Genomic DNA, 26792 nt, shown 5'->3' with positions numbered 1-26792 from the left:
AGAAACACTTTATACAATTTAATATACGATTAGGCATCCTAATTTTGTCCCCAGTCTTCAGAGGGAAGTCTTTAGCATTTCACCATGAAAACTGATGTTAGCTTTACACAGCTGCCCTGTATCCATCTGGAGATGCTATATGCTCTCTTTTGTTTCTCATCTGAAGAGAGTTTGTATCTGATAAGTAATGATGTTTTTAAATTTTGGGGGATATATCGATTGCAATGACCACATTGTTTTTTGTTTGTTTATTTGTTTGTTTTGTAGCTATTTTCTAGTTTTAGTTTTGTTTCTTGTTTCGTTTGCTTCCTTGCTTATGGCTTTTTAAAAAATGAATATCTTACTATATGGCTCTTGCTGGCCTGACATAGCTCAGTCTGGATTCTAGCTCAGGGTCCTCCTGCCTCAGTCTCCTGTGTGCTGAGATTACAGGTGTGTACCAATAATACTTGGCTTTCTTTGCTTGCTCATTTGCTTTTAATATGGTAAATTATTTTAATTTATTTTTGAGTGCTAATTAACTTTGAAGTCCCAGAATAAATTCTCCCTAGTTGTCAGGGTTCTCCGATGTCACATATGTGTGTGTGTGTGTGTGTGTGTGTGTATGTGTATGTGTGTGTTTGTGTATAAAATTTTCATTATAAAATTTATATTTGTTTGTTTGTTTGTAAGGCAGTGATTCCTTTATCCAAGACTGGTTGTGACCTCTACGTAGGGATAGACAAACTTGAAATTTTTATCTTCTAGTCTCCAGTTTCTTAGTGCTGAGATTATAGGTATGTACTACAAGTTCAATTTCATACAGTATTAAGCATCAAACCCAGGACTTCGTAGATGCTAAGCAAAAATTCTACCAATTAAGCTACATCCTCAGCCCTGGAATTAACTTACATATTTAAGAAAGTTGAAAAGACCAGGGTCAGCAGGGACAGTCAACTAGCTAAGGACCTTTAGGGCCAATGATATACTTCAGTCAAAAGCCAACAGACTCAAGATTCAGGAAGAGGGCTTCAATTTGAACCCATGAGGAGAGAATTTAATCTTGACTTGGGGAGGGTGAGACTTTATTATGTTTAGTCTAACCATCGGCTCCTTGGATAAGGCCCGCTTCTTTTAGGAATGACAGTCTGGTTTACTGGGTCTACTCACTTATCAGTTAGCTTCAACTAAAAACAGACTCATAGAAAAATCTTGAATACTTTTCAAAGAACATCAAGGCTCAGTGTGGCTGGTTGAGTTGATGAAAATTAGCCACACTACTGAAGTCAGGCTTTTTGCATCACACTAGTTTAAATGTTAATACTTAACAAGGATTGATGCATTTATGTTCACTGGGGTCAACTAGTCCCCAATATTCATTTTGTGATAGCTTTATAAATGTGTTTAAAATTATGTTATATTGGATTAGAAATTAACTATAAAGTAATTGCTTCTTTCAATATTTTACAGATAATTTACAGATAATATTGTGATGATCTCTTCTTTATGTTTTGAAAGACTTTGTTACAGAGAACATCCAGGGATGGAGGTTTCCTCCTGTGAAGATTTTTGACAGTAACCTCAACTGTTTTAATAGATACAGAAATATTAAAATTATCTGTTTTATCTTATGTGAGGTTTTATAAAGTTTATTTTGAAAAATATTTCTCTTTTTAATCAAGACTGTCAAAAATGATTAAATAATATTGTCATATTTTCTTATATATTCTTATATATTTAAAATATATAGAATCTGAGAGTGGCAATATATATTCTAGCTCAGTCAAGTTAGATGCTTACCAATTTTGTTGCTCTTTTCAAAGAACTAGATATTAGTCTTGTTAATTTTTTCTGTTGTTTGTAATTTTATGGGTTCCATTAGTGAGATGGTTATTTCTGCCCTCATGTCTACCCTGAATTTACTATTCTTTCTCTGCTTACCACAGTTACTGTGTGTATGTAAAGATTTTCCAATAAGATGCTCTGATATCTCAAATACAGGATGCTTCATGTGTCTCCTTAATATTTTATTTTCTTTGAGATAACAGTGGCAAGAGGCACAGATATAGATGGTGAGTACACAGATAGACTTCACTATTTTCAAGGGACTAATTTGACTGTGTTTACATTAATTCACCCATGTGGTTTGAATCACTTGGTTTTATAATGTATTAATCAGAGACCATATTTAAATGATTTAGGCAAATCATACTATTGATGGTCCTATTATTTATTCTCAATCACCAATAACACAGGGTTAAAGACAAACAGGAATGTCTGTGTTTGTGTGTGGATGTGCTTCAAGGGCAACAGGTCTGTCTTATTCTAGGCTGCAGAAGTTCAGCTGCTCAGATCCAACTGGAGACAGAAAGGTTAAAGAAAGCTGAGATCACACCAGAAAGGAAACCCAATATCACTTATTGTTTCTGGACAAAATTGCATCCACTCAACAGAAGAAAATATCAAAACAAAACTAAAGCCAGAAGTGGTACGTCTACTCTTTATCAAGATGTGAAATGACAACTTAGCAAGCTTTGTGGCACTTAATGTGAGAGAGCAGTCTGAAGTTGAGGTGAGTTATCTTTCCTCAGCAACAGCACACCCTATCTGCCCACATTTTCCCCCAACCCCTGCCCCAGTGGCTTCCGAATCTGTCACCTCATATTACCTCCAGTCATCTTTTGAGAGGTTGACTAGAATGTTCATCTCTTCGTCTTCCTGTAGAAGCCGGTAGGCTGCACTCAGGTGGTGGTTTTCCAGTACAGATCTGTCATTGTACAGGATAGCTGGATCTGACCTGTACACAGAGACACAGACTCTTTCAGGATGGGACATAGCTGAGATCCCTTTGACTGACTCTGACAAGTTATGCTGTGCTGTCACTCTTTCCTGTGTTTAGAAATGATCTTGTCCCCATGCCACTTGGGTCACCAATAAGCTCAATCTAACATGACACATTATCAGTAGATACAAGCAAGGCACTTTCCTATCAATATGTGGACGTGCCATGTGTGACACCCAGCCTGAACATGCTGAAACCTGCTTTATGGCCAGGCCTCAATTACCTATGCCAGTCCTAAAAGTGACTTCTTAAAATGTCAGTGTGTTAAACTTCTTTAGGATTTTTAGAATAGCTTTAATCTTTAAATGTACATTTAATTCAATGACTCCCCTGGTGAATTTATTTTAGTTGTAATTCTCTGAGTACACATCACCTCATGGTTACTATCTGCATGTTGTCTCCATAACTTGATCTTAAATTGCTTTTCCACAGAAATGTCACAGATGGATAGTTGAAAGAAAGAATATAGCTTTTAAATATCCTCAAGGACTACTCTATAGTTGAGTGTTACCTAATCCCAGGATTGTACATTATTTTAGTATCTCCAGTTTAATGAAAGCTTGGATTGTCAGAGTTCATTTGATTCTCAGAGAGGGCACCATGCCTATAAATGAGAAGTATCTTCTTAGAGTCCCAGAACAAACAAATCACAGGTCTGTAATGGAAGTAACAATATGTCTTACAACAAGACTGATAGTCCTGAAGATAAGGTCTACCTACTGTTAACCAAACCTTGGGCTAAGTCTAATTTACCTTCAAAGTTTTAGGCTTAACATTTTTCTTTATCAACGGAAAAGGGGTCTGGCCCACAGTTTTCTAAACAGGGATTGCTTGTATTCAAGTGAACTGGACAAAGCTTTACTGAGGACCAAAGTGTCAATGTTTTAATTTCATTCCAAAGTTAGATATTGATAGATGTCTATTTCGTGGCATTAGACTCCTATTTACCTCCTATGATTTGTAGGTTTTTCAGTGGGTTAATTGGATTTGTTCTTGGTCTCTAAGCAATTGCCCTATCCACCCCTCTTCCTTAGACAGGTGTGAGTCACTGTGGTCTCTGTTCTCCAAGTGAAACTTCTACCCCCAGTCTTCTGAGGATCTGCCTAAATTTAAAGACCTTGAAACAGATGACAAAAATATGCTTCCAGCAGCCCAGGCCACTCTACTTGGGGAGAAGCAGTGAGGACTAAAGAGAGTAGCTTAAGTCCTTTACTTCTACTCCCTCCTCTGACCACAGCTCAGAAAATATTGTCTTCCGTAGGCCACAGGGAAAGGAAAGAGATAAGAGCATAGAACTAGACTAGTATCGCCTCAGAAGCTCAGAGACCAGAGGGTAAGAAGGCACCAGTATTGTTAGTATAACAAAAGCTCTCCAATGATTAAATGTGCTTAGTGGCGCCATTTACATGGCCCCTGGGGCTCTATGCACCCATACCAGGCCCATTAGAAACTGGTAGGGTAGGCACAGAACATACATAAATAATGAGTAAACATTACCATAGTGAAGAAAGGAGGATACACTCTAGATCTGAATAAAATATGAGAAAGAATAGCAGGTGTGTTTTTTTTTCTGTAAATGCTGTGTATTATTCAATGAAGCTGCCCAGGCTCATATCTTGTTTATAAATTAATCTTTTCTAAATTCAAAATAGAGCAACCACATAAAATGAAAATGACAGGCACATACCTCATTGACATCTAAAATTATATCCCTGGCCCCTCCTGCCTATTTTGCAAATATTTCAACCCTCACCGTGTCTGAATGTGGAAATTGTTGGTAGTTCCAGTATGTTCATAGTCGTGGATGGCAGCCGAGAAGATTATTGCAAAGATCTCCAGCTCTGTCAGCCAGTTCTGAAAGGGAGATTCATGACAATCAGATCGTCTCTCTTCTTCAGATCCTTTCAGCACACGTACAATACACCCACCCACACTTCTGCCTTCCACCCTGCAGCTGTTTGCTATCACCAATCAACTTTTCTTACACATAGAAGTAGCGTGGGCTTTTCCTCATGGAGGAGACTGTGAACTTGTGGTGTGAACACAACATGTGAGATTGAATGAACTATTTCTCTGATCTGATTTTCCAGAAAGACAGTGGTAGTCAACATGAAGAACTTTTAAAAGTCCTCACCACATATCCCTCCAACTTTAAAATACAATTCTTATTTCTCTTCCCTTTCCTCTTCCTCACCCTCCCCTTCCCCTGAGAAAAATTCAATACAATATTATCTCTTTTTTATACAGACATATACTAATTTTTTAACACAATAGCAAGCACTAAGAGTAAAAGGCATGTCTGACTATGTTTTATCCCTATACAAGGATCTTGTATAGGGATAAGACAGTTTTCTTCCTTGTGTAAACTGATGCTTGCAGGCCATGATTCCATTCAAAACCCTGGTTCAATAGTTTGTGAAGTCTGTCCAAAAGTAGTATAATTAGCAACATCTGGAAGCTTCTACAAATATAAGCAAATTCTCTGGTTCTACTCAATTCCAGTGGATCAGAATCTATATGTTATGGCTCAGCAATTTTTACTCTATCAAGTCTCCCAGATAATCCTAATGCTCATAGCTGCTGAAGAACTACTCTGTTATTGGACGTTCCCTTAACTGAGTCCCAATGAATGGACTCCATGACTTGAAGGTGTACCCCGTGTACCCTGTGTACTCCCTGCTGACATCCCGGCAGAGATAGAATAACCTTCAGGTCTCATAGGCCACCCACTCTTATTCTCTGCTCCATTATGTCACTGGTTGAATTGATGTTTATCAGATTCAGCGTGGTTATTCCAAGCCCTGATTAGTTTCAGTTATTAGTTATTATAATTTCTTAATCAGGTGTGATATAAACCAATTAAATATGAACACTAACATATGAAGGTGGCATTTCTATAGAACCCAAGTTGAATGCATTGCATAGTTACAGACACCATGGCTGTCAAAACCATGTGACAACTGTGAATCCACAGAGAGCTGTAAAAATTTATCATCTCTACTCAGTTTGTGTCCTGTGGTAGTTTGATTTCCACTCTTGGTCTCCAGTTGGTGGCACTGTTGGGAAGGTTTGGGAGGAGCGACTTTGTTAGAGGAGTGGAGGTGAGCTTCAAGAGTTTAAAGCCTTGCAGCATTGCAGGCTGCTCTGAGGCTTGCTGCTGTGCCTCTGCTCTGCTCTGATGGACTCACTCCCCAGAAACAAAAGCCAAAATAAACTGGCTCTTCTTTAAGTTGACTAAGGTAGAGGTGTTAATCAGAGGAGTAACTATTGTACTTTGTGAATATTTTTAAGGTCCCACTTCACTTTAAACAAAAAGAAGTCAAATTTTCATAGGGCTGGTGGGAGACAAAGTGAGAACTCGAATCATCCAACTTAGAAAAGAGCACACAATGAGTACACGAGATATATTTGTGTGACTTATATTCATACAAAGTGGTTTATAATAGTCATACCCATTTTGTAGTTCTCCACTTTAAGTATTTCTTTCAAATAATTGTTAATTTTGGTTGTTAGCTAAGGAAGTTCCCAAGAATAATTATAATCTATTTTTTTTTAAAAAAAGTCTTCATTACGGTAAAGAATAAAGGGTGGGCGGCAGTTAGTTCTTTAAAAATATTACTAGTAATTTGTAGTTTGAAATTCCAAACAATTTTACCTTTACATACTCAAAAATACCCTTGAAAATTACAAATCAAAGTTCAAGGAATGAAAAAAAAAGAAAGGAAGGCAGGGAGGAAGGAAGGAAGGAAGGAAGGAAGGAAGGAAGGAAGGAAGAGAATTAGAGAAAAATTATTGAAATCAGATGAAAAACTATGCATGTTCACAAGTGAAAGTGTGTACTGCCAAGCCAAAGGACAGGAGTTCAATCTCTGAGACCCACCAAGGGGAGCTTTCCACCGTCCGCACATGAACACACAGTGGCACATGCCCTGTCCAACTGAATAAATAAGTAACTGAGTGGAATAACTAATATATAGATGAGAAAAGATTGCAGGAAAACTGAGGCTGTCTTTCTACAGATGGTAAAGACCCTTCTCACTATAAGGCTCAGGGTGCAGCAGAACCTATTTCGAGTGCTTCTTAAAATACTGTTTTTATTCTTTGAAAGTTTCATTTATTCAATATATTTTGATTATATGTATCTACTACTACTTCCCAGCAATCCCACTAGGGCCTTCTACCTTGTCTCTTCCCTGCTATTATGTCCTTAACTTTTAAAAAATTATTTATTTTTACTACATGTATACCGTTGTTTTTCCTGCATGGGTGTCTGTGCAGCCTATGCATGTTCTGCCCACAGAAGCAAGAAGAGGCCATCAGATTGACTGAAACTGGAGTTACAGAGATTGTGAGCCATCATACAGATGCTGGGAATAGCCTGGATCTTCTGGAAGAGAAGCCCATTCTCTTCACCACTGAGCCATCTCTCAGGCCCCCATATGCTCTTTTTAGATGTAGAAACTCATGTATCTTTCACACATCCATGAAGAAACAAACTGAACAGCTGTTAACCTCATTTTACCGATTGAGAAAACAAGGCCAGCAGATCCACTGAAAGTCGCATAGTTGGCCATATGACAAGCCATAAAATATGTCTTCAGAATTTTTACCTATAATCTTTAGGTTAAATTTCCTTTGTTTATATTCTATATTCATTTAATTTTGTGTAAATTGGTATATGTTAAATATCATACCACATTTGTCTTTGATATCGTCCATATATATTATATTTCTTTTTTCTTTCTTTTTTTTTCTTGATAAAGGGTCTCACACTATAGCTTAAAACTCACTATGTCATCTAGTCTGGCTCTGAACTCACAGAAATCTTTCTTTCTTAGCCTTCTGAGTGCTAGAATTATGGGCTTACACCTCTGTACTTCTCCATACTGATGCCATTCTTCCCTTCCACCCTATAGTCACGTATCTGCTTTTGAGCCATTCCCTGTATACAAGTCTTGCTCTAGAGCCGCACAAAGTCAATGTCATAATTTAAAATATGATGGTGGATGGGAATAAGCATAGCGCCTAAGCAAATCCAAATCACAGAACATTAGTAGTCCAGGAAGCAGAAAGCCTGCAAAAAAATAGTTCCCACATTACAAATACCAGGCACACTTCCTCCCCACACAGACATACCATCAGCTATTCTTAGTTATCAGTTAGCTTCTAATAAACCCAAACAGCAAGGGATCAAACAAGCACACAGCAAAACCTAAACTGTACTTTTGAAACTCTTTTTAAAGCCTGTAATGATCAGTATGTTTACTGGCTTGGGGATAAGAAGCAGGGAAAATGATATCTGGAAGAAAGTGGGAGGCACATAAAACAGTTTCACAGAGTCCAGACATCAAAGATGAGTCTCAGTGATGGGAGAGTGGAGGAGGGTTTTCAGCAAACCTGTCCATCTTGAGTAACGAAATGAGTCCCTGGCCTGAGTGGAAATCAGGGCAGACTGGAGGATCTGAAACATCAAGCATAAAAGCCAGAGTGAATGAGGACTGCAAACCAACTCAATAGGCAGTAGTGGTTATGTCTCATAGAGAGTAGCAGAGCCAGCCTAACACTGTAGGAAGAGTACTTGTCTGAATAGAGAGGAAGGATGAGAGGTTCTTACAGCATGTATAAATAGCATAGAGGTAGAAGCCATGGGACGTAGAACTGAGTTGTGGTAGGTATGGATAAAAAGAAGTTATAGTCAAGAGAACAATACATTATACCTGGCCTCCCAACACTGCGCCATAAACACTCCCTGTGTAGAAACAGACAGCATCCTTGGTAAAGGTAAAAATGGAAAAGATGGAAGAAGACATTTTGAGAAAAATTGGGATTCATTTATGGCTCAAATTTCCTTGTCTTTTGCAACTTAAGGAATGTAAATGCAGAGGTTTTAAGTCAAAATTTAAGCGATCAAAAATTTAAGTTCCACAGGCAGTTTTATCCCAGAATTACCTGACTGTAATATTTTCTTGCCTTCCAAATTCATCTGTCAGACAATTTACTGGCAGAGCTGCCTTGACACCTGGAGGTGGTGTATTTTGGACTGCGGTATGTGTGGCTCAGAAAAGCAAGCTGTGTGCTTAGGCATGTGGGTGGGTGGGAAGAATTGTATACAACAGAGGGAATCTGAAGGAAATGGACATGAGTCAATTCCCACTTCTACAGGATACATTACTCTAAGTAAGTTGTGAGTCTGCTGTGTGAACAACAGCTGCTATTTTTACATTATTGTTCTATTGCTTTTTCACAAACCAACACAAAATAGATAGCTGGAAAACATCTCATGGATATACCACACCAACACAGAGAGAGAGAGAGAGAGAGAGAGAGAGAGAGAGAGAGAGAGAGAGAAAGAGAGAGAGAGAGAGAGGGCGAGAGGCAAGCAGGAGGTCACAGAAAGAAGGATGAGTAGATAGTGTTTGTAATAAACACGAAGACTTGAGTTCCACCCCCAGCACCCGTATGAAAAGCCATGTGCGGTGACTGTAATCCCAGGCCTAGAGAGACGGGAACATACAGATCCGTGGGGCTCACTGGACAGCCAAGTTAGCCTAATTGTCAGCAAGAGATTCTGTCTTAAAAACAAGGTAGATGGAACCCAATGAAGAACACCTGAGGTTGTCTTCTGTCTTCCGCATGCTCATACACACACGTGCCCCTGCACACACACACTTGTGCATACAAGCATACACTGCCAATAAACGAGCACAGCACATCATTGGATGTGATGCCATCAATGCAAGTTAGTGATAACTTGTATTAACATAAATGTTTCAGTTTCTTTACAGCTGATGAAAGTGTTTGATTCATATTTACATCCCATGGGATACTATGCATGATAGGTACTAAGACTATGCTGACAAGTGAGCTCAGGGCACTACTCTGCTTCTGCTTCAGCCTACACTACATTACCTTCAAGTACATACCCATGAGGATTATGAGGTAGGAGGAGTTCTCTTTCATCAAAGATAACTGGAGAATTATGGTCAAACACTTCAATGCATGACCACAGAAGTCAGACCCGGGGGATTAGAGAGTCCTTGATACTTTTGCAGAGGACCTGGGTTCTGTTCACAGCACCCACATGGCAATTCATAGTTCTCTATTACTCTGGTTCCACGGAGTATAAAACCCTCTATTAGATGGCCAAACATGGGACCAGGCATGCAGTCAAACATTCATACACATAAAATTTAAAAAAAAACAATAAATTAAAAAAAAAGTCAGATCTGAGACCAGCTTGGCTGTGCCGCTGTATTAGTTGTCCAGGGCCACCATAACCTAACAAAATAGCACAGAAACGTATTTATCAGGAATAGAAGCAAATGTCCTCAGGCTGAGAACCAATTTACAGGAAAGTATATTTTATTGTACATGGCAAGGTATGTTTGCCTAGACATTTACTTGTTCTAGCTTTCCATTACTGTGACAAGTACCCAAGATAAGTCATCATGGAAAGAGAAAAGTTTGATTTCGACTCATGATTTTGAAGGTTTGAGCCCATGACTGATGGATAGACAGTTGGTTAGCATTAGTAATATAACATGTAGCAGGACAAAGCTGTGCCCTTAGTAGAAGAGCAAGGGTCCAGAAAGGAAGAAGTGAGCTCTGGATCTCCATTTAAAGGACACCAACTCTATCTGTGTGAGCTCTGTCCTATTATCCCATTACTTCTTCAAGTCCTCATCCCCTGATGCTCTCACTGTGGGATGGCTTAACCAAGTAGCAGCTTACCATAGTAAGTGCTCAATAAACCTTTGAGTGTATGGTTTGAAACTGAAAATCCATTGTTGTATTTCTCATTGTTTTCATTAAAATCACCTATTTTATTTCTAGAGCTTAGCATGTATTTTAACATTAGTAAAATAAGAACTACCTTCCTGTTACATACAATTTCTTTTTGAAGCCACATTCTTCTACTAGAGCAAATACACATTTTATATGAATTTCAGACTTGGGTTATCAAGTTACACATTAATTTTTAAAATTAGACTGGTATTTATTATTTTCGGGAAAATTGCCATCCATACAATATAATGGTGCCCCGTTTAATGCACAATATATTACTCCATCCATTTAAACGTTAGGTTTGAGTGCTTGGAGTTTTACAGTTTCCTTGTATCAGTTTTGGAATTCTTTATAGATGATTGTACAGTTTTTAATCATGGGTCTCAGTAAGTACAGCTCTGTGTCAGTCCATGTCTTCACAGGTCTTACTTAGTGTATCTTCTTCTGCTTCAGTCCACATCATCGTGAGTCTGTTTTGGTGTAGACACCTCTGTTTTCCTCCATGTGTTCATGGAATTATCATTTTGTATGATTGTTGGTCTGAGTAGAAACTCTATTATTACAACAAACAAGTTCCCTGATTTTGTAATGGCTTCTTAAATAGTATCTTTCTAAAATGAGCCATATAATAAAAACTACAATATGATAATAGGTTTGAGGGAAATTCTACAATAATCTGGTATTAATACATTCTAAGTTGAAGGAGAAAACATTCAATAGCTTTGATATTTTCTTTGTCGCCATCTTTAAGATAAAATCTTTCTCACATTTCGGAAGAGAGGAAATCTGGGTACAGAGACTCAAGTGATTTATCACAGGTCACAATATCTAATAATAATTCAGCAGGGACTTATATCTAGTGTATCCAGCCCCAAAGCCTACTCCTTCCCCTCTTTTCCAAATTTAATTCAGTGAGCTACTACAAGCCACTGTACAGAGATGACATATGTGCATTAGGCTCTGGCTGATTGTCAGGCCCAAAAAGTCTTACTTTCACAGGCCGGAAGAGACCTGTGAAAATAGATTGCCATTCTCTTGCCCCAGAAGACCATGTAAATCAAGAGGTTCAAATCTTTGTTTGTTTTCACCTTGGAAACATTCACAAATGTCCCAGGCTGTCAATTGTGTGCATACCCAATGAGCTACCAGCATTTGAAAGGTATCCTGCTAACAGGGCTGTGAGTGCCATTCCTGTGACTATTATTCTGTTTGTTTTGTTATGTTACTTTTTCTATCTGTAGAAAAATACTCAGTCCATAGAATAGTCCAAGAATGAATACCGGTGGAGTCAGAAGCTGTGCTCAAGTCCAAACAGCGGGGCTGGACTTGTGGTCACTGACACACAAGCAATGCTCAGGTTTTGCTGTGTGTGCTCAAAGGTGCAGCCAGCACACGAGAGCGTATGGGGTTACATGCAGATTCCTAGTTGCTGGACATACCCAAGTTAACAAGACACGCGTCAAACATACAGCACTCATGCTCACATTAACCGATGTCACACTAAGATGACCCTCAGTGACAGGAAACAAACTGTTCATTCCTAAGCCAGAGGAGAGGACTCCACAGGAGAAAAAGATGCCCCAGTGCAAACTGCAGAAAAAAAAAAACATTCGGCACATTATAAATTCAAACAGATGTGAAAAAAATAATTTCTCTAGGTGTTCTAAAGGTAATCTCAGTGTAGAAAGGCGTGGAAAGCTATTTTATTTGTTCATTGTTTGGGAGTTTTCTTTTTACCACCAGATCTACGAACATTACACTCGGTGGCTTAGATGAAGGTAAAGAAAGCAAAGTAGGCTGGTCAGATCATTCAGTAGACAAAGGCGCTTCCCGATGAGCCTTACAAGCTAAGTTCAGCCCCTGGCCTCTGCAAGGTAGAAGAGATAACTGATTGCTTTAGTTGTCTTCTGGCATCTACATGCCTAGTGTAGCATATAAGAGCTCTCTCATACTCACATACAATAAACAAAGAAACAAAATACAAGTTAAGAAGTCAAAAGCGCAAGCAAACTTGAACAAGCTCGTTAATAAAATACATTGCAGAAAAGGCATCTGAATCCATTTAAAGAGCTGAAAAGTAGAATCATAATAATATTTCAAATGATTTGAAGTAAAGATTGACTCTTACATTTTAAAAAAAATACATAAGATGGAAATAACCAAAGTGCTTCTGAAAAAGACCTAGTAGTTTAAATCAAGTGTGAGTTGGAGTAATGGTGGACAAATCTACTGAATATGATTTCAGAATCAGTGAATATCATTGTTAATTGACAGTTGCCGTGAGTCAAAATGATTACCTCTATATGTGGAAATATGTACTTAGTTCTAGTAAATATTTTTTAATTGGGCATGATCTATTTTAATGGGCCCAGAATAAGGAAGGATATCTCACGAGAACCCCAAGGGTCAACACAGTGATCAGGGGAGCACTTCAGAGAACCCCCAGGCTCTCCATAGTGATCAGGAGATGTTGAGAAATATGGATTTCACAAGGCAATGCATTCACTTCGGGCTCACCCTTGTAACAGCTGGAACACCCTCCAACACAAATGACAGTCCCTGTCTGTACTTACTGCTACTCCTGTCTTATAAAGGAGGTAATGCACAGTCTGTGTGACATCAGCGGCATGCATCAGGTTATGGTAAGGATTTTTGTGCTTGCTGTAACCCACTTCGAGGGCCTCCACAAATGAGACAAGTGCAGAAATGGGTATCTGAAAGAGAACAGTAAACTTTATTTACTAAAGACAGGATTATCTTATGAGAAACACTAAGGTCTCTGCCTTGCTTAGTTTGAGGGCTGTTGTAGATCAGAGGAGGATGCTACAATGTTTCATAGTTAATACAATTCCCTGGTACAACTGTTGGATACTTTGAAGTCTAACACTAGGTCTCTGGGTGAAGAACAGTCAGTCTTACAATCTGCCAAATAACTATACAGATTCATCTCATTTGTTTAAAATATAAATTTTGTTTAAAATATAAACGGGGGGGGGGGTTGAGGTGCATGTATGCAATCCTATTATTGGTGACTCCTAAAGTACCATATTTCTTTGTCATTTATTTCTAATTCAATCCCAAAAGAGAAGAGGTGTTATGCAGGTACATACAGCCTTTATTCTGAGAAAAGTGTTCCCAGCACCTATGTTTTCCTGAAGGCTTCTGATGTAGGCACAGTGAAGGACAAACAACACTGCTATAAGTTATTTATGGTCATGTAGAAAGCACATGCTTCAATAAAGCCCTTATGTGAAAGATGTTCTCTGTCTACAGATTATACATTTGTGTATGAAACAACCTGAATTTTCCAGAGACTCATCCACACGATGCATGAAGCCTGAGAAGATCAACTGGATAGAGGTTCCCTTGGCCCTGAAGATGATTTATTCTTGTTATTTAAAGCAAGGAATTATCTGAAGCATGGGTAGCTGGGAAATACCAGTGCTTTGTCACAGATGATAAGTGGGAATTTTGTGTGAATGAGGCATGAAGTGGGGGAAAGTTTACAGAAGCTGTTGAACTTACTCTGTCTCCATTGCTATCTTTCTGCTAAGACTCATCAGTAGTGCACATATTTGTAACGAAATGAGGTTGGCAGGCAGCACCTCTGGGAGACTCAGCTATTGCAGGCACTGCCTCTAAGAAAATGGGTCTTCAGTCTCTGCCTTCTAGCAAGATTCACCAGTCAGTATGAAAGGAAAGAGACCTCCAGGAACAAGAAACTACAGTCTCACCAGAATGAGATCCACAGTCGCCCATAACAGTTTCCTATCTACTTAAAAGGATTCCCTTATTCTTGACACTGAAGTCACATAAGGATGGACACATGTATGCAGTTTATCTTTTTAATGAGGTGCTGACCTTAAAACGGCTGATCAGGTCATAACGTGTGAGTAATTCATAGAAAATGAACTTCAACGCATGATCTCCACTGGCCTCATTGAGGGAAAAGACGTCAAAAGACCACGTGTCCACATCCTACAGGACAGAGCAGGAGAAAGCACTATTAGTTCACATCACCTAGAAACTGCTCATTAATCCTCGTTGAGTGCACCTATAGCCCACACTTGCAATTAAACAGCTCAAGACTCTAAAGACTCTCAGTTGCTTTCTAGTGTGGTAGAACAAGAACGTTTACTATTAAAAAATATCAAAGACGTTTATTATCTAACAGAAATATTGACAGGCATTATGGCTGGTAACAAAACAATAATTAATTGATCAAAAAATTCTTAGCTGGTATTAGTGGTCACATTGTACAGACAAGAAAATCGACAGTTACCTAACTCCTCATAGGCTTTTTGGAAGCAGATGCTTGGGACACAGATGGGAAAGGACACATATGCCTTCCACACTGAGGCCTCATCCCAAGCTCTTTCATTCAATCCCATCAGCTACTAGTCTGAGTTCAAGCCAGCTAGGGCACATAGCTCAACTAAACTCTCTCCAATCCACTAGCATCCTATGTAATGACATCCTCAGAGCCCAGAGCTGACAATGTTGACTCATTTAAAAGTGTTCAGAAGCATGTTATGATACTGAACACAAAAATGGAATGCCACTTACGCTTCAATAGCTAAGCTGAAACCCAAGAGAAAACATTCATTTTATGAACAGTAAAAGGCTTTTCTGGAATTGGTATAGTGCTTTGGTAAAAGAAGAAAACTTAAAAACTGGGCTAGACACACATCTTATGTGCCATCATGTAGTTCCTATTTGTGAACAAATGCTGGCTGGAGAATAAGTGCAGCCATGATTCTGTGTGCTTCTGACCCAATAATACCAGCCATGTATGGACATAATAAAAAAAATGTGTGTTTAAATCATAGGTAAATCATCAGGCATTGGGTTTCCTCATCATAGCATGTGTATTCCTTTACTAGTTAAAGGATGTAGGTTGACTTTCTCTTGATAACATGGATCCACAAGAAATCACAAGAACTGAAAGTCAGGGGTTGGATGGTACCTCAGGCATCAGAAAATGATGAGGAGCATGAAAGGCTCAGTGTATCCTAAGATGGCCCTGAAATCCCATCTCTGTGCTCCTGTCTCACTAACCCTTCCAGCCATCATGTTCAAGACCATTGAAGAGCCTCTCGTGGAAGCCAAACTTGACAGAAGCAATCATATAAAAGTTTAAAAAAAACATGCCAAAGGATCACAGTTGGATTGTTTCTATTTAAACTTGGTGGTAGACTCACTTCCTTTAGTAATAATTACCCTTCCATTAAAATAATTAAAGCTGTGATATGAAGTATTAATACACAGTCCTCAAATCCCCCAACTCTAGAAAAGTTATACTTTCCCCAGTGTTATACAAGACAGCCTGGGAGAGAAGTACTTAATAATCTCACTGGCAACCTCTCAAGTGACCTTATTGCTTACAGATGACACTTGTAAACCCAATGAATCCACTCTGTGATTCCTAGAGTACATACCTTAAGTACCCAGGATCCTCAAGGATCCAGATCATAGATGCCAAAATTTACCCACGACCTGGAGCTTTGCTTGAGTGTTATAATTGGAGTGCTATGAGTCACAGCCAAGGTCTGAACCAAACATGAGAAAGACATTGACAGCTCCAGGAAATGGGTATAGGAGTGGGTATTCACTCAGGTCGTTCATTTCAAGGAAATCGTAACTGTTATTCTTGAATTTTGTTCTCATTCCAAGCCACTTAGGGACTTGCTGAAAGTGATAATGGAGGAGGCTGTAGGCCTCTGAAGGATCATGTGCCTGGAATTTACATTTTAATGAGAACTCAATTTAAGTGCCTTAAACATGGTTTCTCTTTATCAAAATTTGCCCAGGGAGAATTCTGGTCAAGATAAGAGAACATCCCAGTTAGTACAGCCTACAGAAAATTGGAAACTGCTCACTTCCTCCCATTTATACCTTAACCCAGGGGATGATTCCTGAATTACAGGACATCTGTTCTTCTAAAGAACAGGTCACTTCTGTTTCTCTAGAATCCTAGCCCAAAGGCTAGAGATACAGTAAAATTAGAAGCTAATATAAGTGGAGAAAGTACCAAGAGTGACATGTGACCCAATCAAAATCTAGACCATCAATGTTAAGTATTATCTTACTTCCATGTCATTTTATGCCGTGTTTGCACATTAACTGCAAGGTTAGCACAACATGACACAACGGTTAGTCAACTGGATTCTCTCACTCTGAGAATTTTTCAGAAATAGAAGAAATCAGTAGTTATTTCTATATAAACTCCATCATCTTAGTACAAATAACCTTTTCTCCAACAGACACAAATACAAAGAAGGAAAGAGACTCCATCTCTGTGCTCTTCAATCCATTTGCGAATAAAGGCAAGTGTAGAGAACTAGAAAGATATCACATTGGACTTGAGCCCTTTTGACCAACAACAGGGTCAAAGGCAAAGCTTTGGCCTTAAGGCACACATCAGCAGACACATGAAGGGCAGCCATTTGGAGGAGCTGGCCTCTGCTCTGACTACTCCAAGTGTCTTTCTCTCAGACCACATAGACTTCTGAGAGTTTCTTTTCTTTAAGTGTCAAGTAACTGTTTATCCACATAACAAGTTGTTCCAATTTTTACTTTTCAGTTATTCATTAAAAAAAAAGAGAGACTACAGTTTGGAAGATATACTCTCATAAACAGCCCACTATCAGTGAATCTATCTGAGTTTGTGACAGCGGCAGAAATAAAGGTTTAAACTGGCTTCTAATGCTCCTAAAATTTATGGTGAATGTTTCAGTTCAATTATGAAAATCAATGCAATTTCATTGTGGGTGAACAGGCCTCAGGAAGTGGCTCTGCTGCTGAGCTGGGAAACTTCACTATAAACTACACTGATGAGTAAGCCATTAGCACATGGGTGTGTGGCTCCTCACAGTATCCTTCCTGCTCTTAAGATGAGTGGATGAGAAAGAAAGGAAAACAGTTGAAAGAGAGCTGTGAATCCTATAAACACAGCCAGTGGATGTCTTTGAACAAGAAGGAAAATCATGAACTAAAATCAGAACAGCCCCATGGGAGCTTGCTTCTTACAAGCTATTTAAGAAGCACTCATCACTCCTCCTTCCAGGAGTGGGTAATTTATCTTCTGAAAACATCATCAGATTATGCTTGGTGCATGTTTCAGAGAAAGACAATACTAGAAGTCAGAATTCCGCGATGTTGCTGCACAAATGGACCGGTGCAAAGTGCAAACAGCAAGCAATAACAACTAGCCCAAGACACTGTGTCCTAGCCAACCCCACCCTGGGACCTAAGTGTACCAAGAACACTTTGGACTTCTGAATCTGACTCCATATTGCCTCGAGGAACACATCTGTGTTGGGCCTAGAGAAGTCAGGTACATAAGCCTGGATGAAGGTTACTGTGAAGGGTTGAGCCTGCTTAATCCAAGATCATACATGAGTGACTTCCCATGGAATGTTTGGCTCAGTGCAAGTCAGGGACCAAGGGCTCTGGCAAAAACAATCACATCTTGAAATCTTACCAAGAAAGCACCATGTGCTAGGAACACTGTGGTCAAGCCTCAACTCTAATGTCTGATTAACTCTGTATTTATTTTTCTTAAAATTTCTGGGTCTTGGTTGTGTATTTTTGGTTTTTGGTTTGGTTTGGTTTTGGTTTGTTTAGGTATTTAATCTTACAAAATAAGCTTGGAGCAGGTAATCAAACGCTGATATGATTACAACTAACAGGTTTCTTCCTAAGCTTAAACAGTTTTGCTATAATGCACCTGCTATGTGGCTACTGCTAAGTGAATCTCATCATGGTGGATCACTGTGTAAAATCAAAATCCACACAGAGTTTTAGTTAGAATAAAAAATTAGGAGGTTAAAGACTAAGAACACAGTAGTACTATTAGAATATATTAAAAAATGAAAGATTAAGGCGGGAATGACAGAAAAGGGCAGAGATGAAACTCTATTTTTTCTAAGGACAAATGTAACTGTATTATTATTTATTTATTATTTATTATGTATTCATTCATTTCCACTTACCCATAAGCCTTCCCATCAGTCTTACCTTCAATGCGTCGATTACAGCTGGTGGATAGCTCAACCCAACCATGTTTGATGTCCGTCTGTACATTCTGGCAAAGATGGAGGATAAAACATAATGTGACAGCTTACAATGAATGGTTGTATCCTTAATGACAAGTGATAAACACCCAGAGAATCTGGTGACCCAAGGAACTTGAAATTCCAAACTTACTCAAGTATCCTCAGTGAAGAATTCAAAAAAAAAAAAAAAAGCAACTTCAAACATGCTATCCACTGGAAACAAAATTAAATTAAGTTGATGTACCCCATATTAAACACTAAATTACTAAAATGACCATGTGACCTAGCAGCACTGGCTACAGGACAGCAGGAGTAGTGCACAGTATTGTTCTTCATGATTAACCAAGAACCAGTGTGCAAGTCCCAGCAGAAACTTTTGTCTCCAGAACCTCTAAAACAAGCAAGGGAAGGTCCCACGTAAATTTCCAAAATCACCACCATAGGGTTTCTAAAATGTGTAACTGTGTAATAGGGACTGATAGAAGAAATGATTCTATTTCATGTAGGGAATAATTCAGCATCAAAAAGCTAGCAAACTATGTTTCATGGAACTCAGGGCCCTTCAGTAAACTAGCTTCCCTGAGTCAGCAACCTCAGTGTGCTACTGGTCTATTCCAATGCTATCTATATATATTTGAAAAAATGTATATCAGGTGACTTCTGACTTTAAATATAAGGCTGAACATAATCTAAGTCTTAAGATGGGAATTTTGAACAAAGGGAAAACCTTGTCCTAATGATGTCATGGGGATTTAAATATCTGTTTCTACTCAGAAATTTGAGTTTTCATAATAAGTTATCAAAATTACATTATAGGCTGTGGGAGGGGATACCATGAGCTGGGCAATGTTTGGGATGTAAGAGTCATAAGACCTGGTATTCTTTTTGTTTTGGCCTTTGTATAATAATGAGTTTCATCTTTACCTCTCCACAAATATCCCAGCTTGCACTGCGTGGACGATGCTCTTGAACCTGGGCTTCTCGTCACTTCTCCTAAGCATCATTCCCATCTGCCGTGTGAAGGTGGAGGCCAGCCAATCCCGAACTTCAGAAGGCACAGCATCTGACTGAATGTCACTAAGCTCATCCTCTGTATCCAGCAGTCGCCTGGAGATAAAAAACACAATCAAGGCACTGAGATTGAATCTAAATCTGAATCTAGAATTTTCTGTTTGAAACAGTTGCCTTTCTCTACCCATCTGAAATGCAGATACAAAAACATGATATAAAACTGAACACAGACACACACATATAGACGACAGAGAGAGAGAGAGAGAGAGAGAGAGAGAGAGGGAGAGAGAGAGGGAGAGAGAGAGAGAGAGAGAGAGAGAGAGAGAGAGAGAGAGAGAGAGAAGGGTAACATACAGTAGTGTTTTGACACGGTTGCTTATAATGATGGGTCTCCTTTGACTGAATGAATCTAGTCTGTCCTCCAAAACACAAGTGTAAAAAAAGTGTAAAAAGCTAAGACCCAACCAGTGATAGTGTTGGGAGAAATCCCTAAAGGGGAAAACTATCACACAAACCACAACAACCAAGTACATTGAAGCAATGACTTTAAATGATAACAATGAATGCCCATTTAATCCAGTAGGATATAATAAACATGAACTTCTAAATTCAAGGAAACTTTCCCAAACAATGCAATTCTTCATCTGAGCCCAGTGACATAAGCCATTTGTAAATAGACTTTTCTGAATTGCCTAACTTCTTCAGATGTCAGAGCACTAGAAAGGAACAAAGTAGTTATAATAGAACCAATAAAAAATGAATGTCATCTATTTCAGCCTTGCTGAAAATAAGCAGTTAAAGTGGACATCAATATAACAGTGCTTTTTATTGTTCTTTGTTTAGATGTACTCATCTGAGTAAAGGGGGGGAAAGTGTGATATCAAATTCCTAAAATTAGTAATGAACTGTATCCTTAAAAAAATAAGCCCAACAACTTGTAAACTGTAGTGAAATGCTTTCAGATCAGAGTTCAGTGAAGTAAGACTTCACAAATAGTGAGGAGCCTGGCTCACTAGAGTTTCACATTCAACACTTTAACAGTTTCCAAAAGGAAAGTGGTTCTATTTCTTTCCAAATCAATTTCAGTACCTACAACTGCTATAGTACTTGTGTAATTTAAGTGGCAATGTTTGCTGAGAGAGAGAGAGAGAGATACTGGGGATTGGATCGCTCTGGGAACCTCCAGTTGATAATGAGAGGGTGGATTCAAACACACACCTGAGCCTGATCTGATGCATAGAGACACCACAGTGGGACTCTACAGCAGGAAAATCCTTGCCAGGCTTTAAGAGCTGCCTTGTCTACACATATTGTTTTGTCATCCCAGTCATCTGTGCAATAAGTTCTGTTAGTCCTCTCATAGTTGAGGGAAGGATAGCTCCAGTTCTTTCCTATTTGTCTGTTGAAACTAATGTTTCAGAATCAGAGATCTGAACCACTCCCAGACCTGCCATGGGAGAGGGCTGTGGGAGGGAGGAGAGTGACAGGATGGATTGGAACTGTTTGACAGAAAATGTAGCATTACTTTCTTAGCATCCTTTCTAACTTACCTTGTTTCATCAATATATACAGACTCAAGCACTGTGGCTGCATATTCCAGATTCTTCTTAAGATCTACCACAGAGGCCTCTCCTCGCTCTAGTTGCTTGACCAAAGACCGTAACCTACAGGGGACAAGGTGACATCATTAGAATAAAGGAATAAAAGAATAACTCTAAATCTAGGATGACACATGTTTTATAGTCTTTGATATTGTTTTTCACTCCTATATATCTGAAATTTAAAAAGTAACATTGATAAAAGAGCGATTTATGAAATAATAAAATAAGAACAAAAATGTTCTCTAGCTAGGCCCTGACTACAACCAACGTTTTCTAGTATTTATTCATTGTTATGAAGGTTCTAAATTACCGACAATTTTCTTTTTCTCAGATATGTCTCTTTTAGTCTCTAATATGCTAGAGGGCAGTCTGAACAGCACCAAACACCATCGGACATCTCTGAGACTCTCTCTGTTGGGAAGGCGCTTTGCACAATAGTGGCCACATAGAATCATAGCCCCACTGCCTCCAGATGTTTCAAGACTCATGGAAAGGTATAAAGTTTCACTATAGCCACAGATACCAGTGGAAACAGATGCAAGTAAATTATGACAGTAGACAGGAAGAATACACCTAAGAAGAAGAGTATTAATGTAGCTGTCAAAACTGAAGATGGTTGGTAAACTGAGGATTCTAGAAGGTCCAAGAGAAATGAAGAAGCACATTCTCCTTACATAAAAATCACTGGAAGAGAGAAGGGCAATGTGGGTAATGGTGATAAGATGCCTGCAGGTGATCAAAGCAGAATAACAGAAGCTATGGTGGCAAGCACCTCTTCAGGTTAATTGACAGCCAATGGTCCGAGCACAGACAGTACAGACTTGAATGTCAAAGGAAGATTTGAGTTTTGCTTCACAAAGTGTCCACTCTGCACATCAGGAAAGCTAGGATAATGTCTCTGAGGATTATAAAATAGAGCACCACAAAACAAGGCTTGGAAGTTGATATAAAGATCAAATGACATTTATAATATAGATAGACTATGAAATTCTTGGTAATTCTGTATAATGCTATTTAATATAATGACTGTCAGTATTGTTAGTCAAAAGTTCTGATCCTCACAGGTAACTAGACAAGAAAATTCTTCCCAGAACAATAAAGATCATCATCATGAGTCTGTTGTATATGGGTTTATGCAGTGTGCCTCACCTGCCTAATATCAAAGCATTCATAAGTTTGCATTAGCAACACAGAATAGGTGGATTACTTGACAAAGTTTGCCCTTGAATCTGGAAACTTACATTTGGCTATTCCAACACTCTAGTACTTGGCAACTTGTACACTATCATTCCCTGGATATTTATAAAATTTTTGAGAAAAAAATTTCTACATTGACCCTGAAAGGGGGGTGCAAAAGAATTGGTTCTCCAAGGATTAAGTCTCTCAAGAATTTCAATCGTGTAGAATACAGATAAGATTTAATTGAGGGTAGCCTCTACTGTACTGACTGGTAATGTGCAACATCCAGAGATAAGTCTGTGGAAGTCCCTATGGGTCTGAAGAACCATCAGCACTGTGGAAAGCACTAGGAAGGACCCTGGACAGTGAGAACAAGAGACAAGATGTTGGCATGAAATGCTGCCCATCATTCACACTCAGTGAACACCCTGTCTGCCAAGGAACATAGAGATTTCCTCAAGGAGCCTAGCTACTTTTTACTAAGATTAGACACTTTTAAGCAAAATACACTCCCAGATAAGCCAGCTTCCAATGCTGATTCTCTCTCAAACATGGAGAAACTGTTTGAGCTCCCAGCTGGAAAAGTAAATTGAGAAAAATATTCAAACTTTAAAAACATTTTGCCTTGCCTTGGAGATTCTACCAGAAATTCAGTATAAATGGTTTGTTAGGACCCAGCTAATCCTTAAAACCTAAGAGCAAGGGATAAAAGTGGGAAAAAGGAGAACTATGACTAATAAAATAAAACCAGAAGGTGCCATCTTCTAGTAAGAGTTTCCAGGGGATTAAATAGAAGCAGCAGAAGCAGCTGTAATCAAAAATAAAAATGTTTGTAGACAAGCAAGTGAGAACAGATCGAGTAAAACCAGACCAAAAAAATGTAAAGAAAAATATCCAACATACACAATTATACTTTTTTATTCTAACAAATAAGAAAACAACAGAACTGGAAAAGGTCTGAGAAAAGAAAAGATATTGCTTTAAAAGTAGCGAAAATTCAGGACTGGAGAAACATCTCAGTGGTTAAAAGCACTGGTTGTTCTTCCATAGGAGCTGGGTTTTCTCAGCACCCACATGGCAGCTCACAGCTGTCTGTACCTCTGGTTCCAGAGAATCCAACACCTTCACACAGACATGGATGCAGACAAAATACCAATGGGAATAAAATAAAACAAAAAGGAGAGGAAAATAGTTAATAATGATAACAAGAAGTAGTAGCAAAAATTCAACCTGGCTTTAGGCTTCTATCCCGTCACACACCAGAAAGCAATTTGACAGTGGCATTAATTTTTTTGAGGACAATGTGGTATAATTGAAGACATCCATATGCTTCTGTAGAAGGATTGCTGTGCATTTGTGTGAAAGAGTGCAGAAGTGGTAATTCATACACTTTCCAGAAAAGAGAAACAAACAGCTTTAAGGCACACCCTGGAAAGTGCTCTGCAACATAGTTAAATGGCTCCTGGATGCATGCAGGACCTGGATTTAAGTACAAACTTAACCAAGCAGAGAGCTTGTTTAGAACTGACCAATGAAACGGAAGCCCCAAACAGGATAATCGAACAGAAAGTGAGCACTGGAATCAAGCTCCCATTTCTGTTATAGGCACCACCTGTGTGACCCTTACACGCTAACACCTTCTAATCAGACGAAAACTGAAATGACTGTCAGAGAGATTGTGGCTTATTCCACTATGTTTAACTACTCTTGTTTCCAGGAAAGTGCAATATCAAGAGATCCAGGTGGTGCAGAGCCTCTGGTTGCCCTGCCATAGAAATCAGGCCTCAGCCAAAGTCACACTTCACCCGAGAGAAAAAGGAACAATCAGAATCTTCCAGAGCAGGCACACTCCACAGCACAAGAAGCCCAAGCTTCTGCATCTCAGTCAGCAGGAAGTCAGCAACACAGGAGACCAATAATGCAGGGAAGAATTCACACACGATGTACTTCTAGAACTCGAAAATGTACAAATATTTATATCTCCCTAGTTTTCTAGCTTCTGAGGTAGGCTGAAGATGTATCCTGGCACAGAATGTAGGATCCTGGCATGAACCCCTAGTTTGAAAAAAATCATCCATCTGACATTCACCTCTCTTGGTATAAAGACGATAAACACTACAAGAATATCCAGGCGAAGTCAGGAATGAAGCTTTGCTGAGGGCACACAGAATACAGAGGAAGAGCTCACTGCCAAGGAGCATCTGCCTGGAACTCAAGAAAGTTCAGGAAAGTTAACTGATGTTTAAAAGTGAGCATATGGAGAGAAAGGGAATTTAAAAGAAACAGAACATGGCAACAGGAAAGACCATAAGAGGTTTTGTTTGGGTTGTTTGTTTAAAGAAGAAGTAGTGAGCAGCTTTGTAAATGGCCAGCTCCCATTTAACCCAACACCCAGGGTAGACAGACAGCCTCAGACAACCCAAGTCTTACAGTGTTGAGCAGGTGGACAGTATGCCAGGGCTGCTGAGCCATCGGCCCCTCAGCCCACTTCCCTCCACCCTCAGTATCCTCCTCACTTGAAATGTGCTACCAATTAATGAAGCTCTTCTTTCTTAGGCAAGATAGCTTTAAAGTAGCTTCTCAGCTGCTAAACAACTAGTACCCATTTGTCTCAAAAATTAAGAAAGTTGTTTAGGATAAAGACCTTTTCCTGTCCTCCATAACGTAGGTTTCCCCTTGATCTGAATCTGTTTCATTACTGACTGCCTCAAAAGCAGCTGAAATCTTTCATATCCCCATTTTATGGGATCTTTGTTAAAGTTAGAGGCAGGAATTTTGTTAAAATTGGCATGGGATGATTGGATAGCTTCCTATGCTTTCCTAGTAAAGTGTATCTGTACATTTTTCATGTAACTTCATTCCAGAAAGAAGCTAAGGGCCAGGTTCCATTTAAGTGGTAGCCTATATGCTAAGAAAGATGGATATCCAGTCCATCTAAAAAATTTGCTATATTTATGCAACGAAATATTGTTCTGCTGTTAAGAAAATAAAATTATGAAATCTGTAGGTAAACGTAAAATCATCCCAAGTGAGGTATAACTTAGACCCCAAAATGGCAAATATTATATATTTTCTTTTCAATGTGGGTGTTGAATTTTAAGCTTCCAATATGTGTGCTATAATCCAAATAAACACAGAGATTAGGTATATAGTATAGACCAGTGGGGAGTAGGGGTGTCCTAAGGAAGAGGAAATGGAATGTAGTGTTACGGAGAGGTAAAAAAAGTAACTAGAACAGAAGGGTTAAATGAGGAGGTGAATGGTAGAGAAAAGTAAAGGAGGAAGTATGGAGAAGGATGACTGACCTAAAGGCTTTTTCAAAAACGATACCAAAATATACTACTGTAGAGGCTTCCATATGTATGTATGTATGTATGTATGTATGTATGTATGTATGTGTTTGTATGTGTTCCATATATATATATATATATATATATATATATATATGAAAGAGGTACTGTACATGCTATAAGGAGAGAAAGGTAATCATCAATATCACAAATCTACAAATCCAGAGCATTATAATAGCACCCTGCCTGCAACATATATCGGCATACTAGTTATAGGACAAACGTTATAGGAGTGACCCACCACTTTCTGACTGGATTTAAGACCTACTCCATGAGTTGGAAGACATACCTGACACCTCCAAAGTTGTCAAGAACTTGACAGTAGACAGGTTATGGACCTCAGGGGAAAATCTACTACAGTTATTCTACTAAGGAACAAAGCAATAAAATGAGACCCCGTGACATATTGTTATACATATAGGTCAGTGTATCACTCAGCCCTTGCTTTCTTCTTGCAGTAGGTTGAGGATTAACACAAAGACCCACAACTTGACAATGTACAAAGAGTAAGAGACTTTGGAGCTCTGAGTCGTAACTGTGATGTCTTTAATCAACACCTCCCACCCCACCCCTCCAAGGCTTAGGGAACCTATGCCAAAAAGGAAGAGGAAAGATTATTAGAGTCCGAGGTGATAGACAACTCCGAGGAAATAGTCCTCTAGACACAACAGAACTTACATATGAATTCACAAAGAATGTGGCCCGAGCATGAGGTTTACACAGGTTTAATCCAGATCCGGCCTCAATATTGAGGGGGAAAATGGACACAGGGTCCTACCCCTAACCAAAAAAAAAATATTTTTAATTGATACATGGTACACAGAGAAAATCAGTTTCTTAAATGGAATCTCATTGGGTATATTAACCACATTTAAGGGCAGGCCCAGGAATAGTTGAATAGTTGGCCAATACAAACTCTACAAACATTCAAACTCTACAAACTCTCTCTCTCTCTCTCTCTCTCTCTCTCTCTCTCTCTCTCTCTCTC

At 38.9% G+C, this 26792-nt stretch overlaps 1 protein-coding gene across 2 annotated transcripts in view; it reads right to left on the bottom strand.

Moving 5' to 3' along the window:
- The window catches only part of Pde1c (phosphodiesterase 1C), a 429900-nt gene that overhangs the window by 76096 nt on the left and 327012 nt on the right, over positions 1-26792 (bottom strand). For both annotated transcript variants that reach the window (XM_028758345.1, XM_028758346.1), the window contains 7 exons: positions 21225-21338; positions 19588-19770; positions 18626-18692; positions 14468-14584; positions 13180-13320; positions 4575-4675; positions 2648-2776 (listed from right to left, as the gene is read on the bottom strand). In XM_028758345.1, the coding sequence (XP_028614178.1) occupies positions 2648-2776; positions 4575-4675; positions 13180-13320; positions 14468-14584; positions 18626-18692; positions 19588-19770; positions 21225-21338 (852 nt within the window). The remainder of the gene's footprint in view (positions 1-2647; positions 2777-4574; positions 4676-13179; positions 13321-14467; positions 14585-18625; positions 18693-19587; positions 19771-21224; positions 21339-26792) is intronic.

The sequence above is a fragment of the Grammomys surdaster genome, unplaced genomic scaffold (assembly GCF_004785775.1).
Source record: "Grammomys surdaster isolate TR1022 unplaced genomic scaffold, NIH_TR_1.0 126197, whole genome shotgun sequence".
NCBI lineage: Eukaryota > Metazoa > Chordata > Mammalia > Rodentia > Muridae > Grammomys > Grammomys surdaster.
The sequence above is the reverse complement of the archived record's forward strand: the minus strand, read 5'-3'. Positions and strand labels throughout refer to the sequence as shown.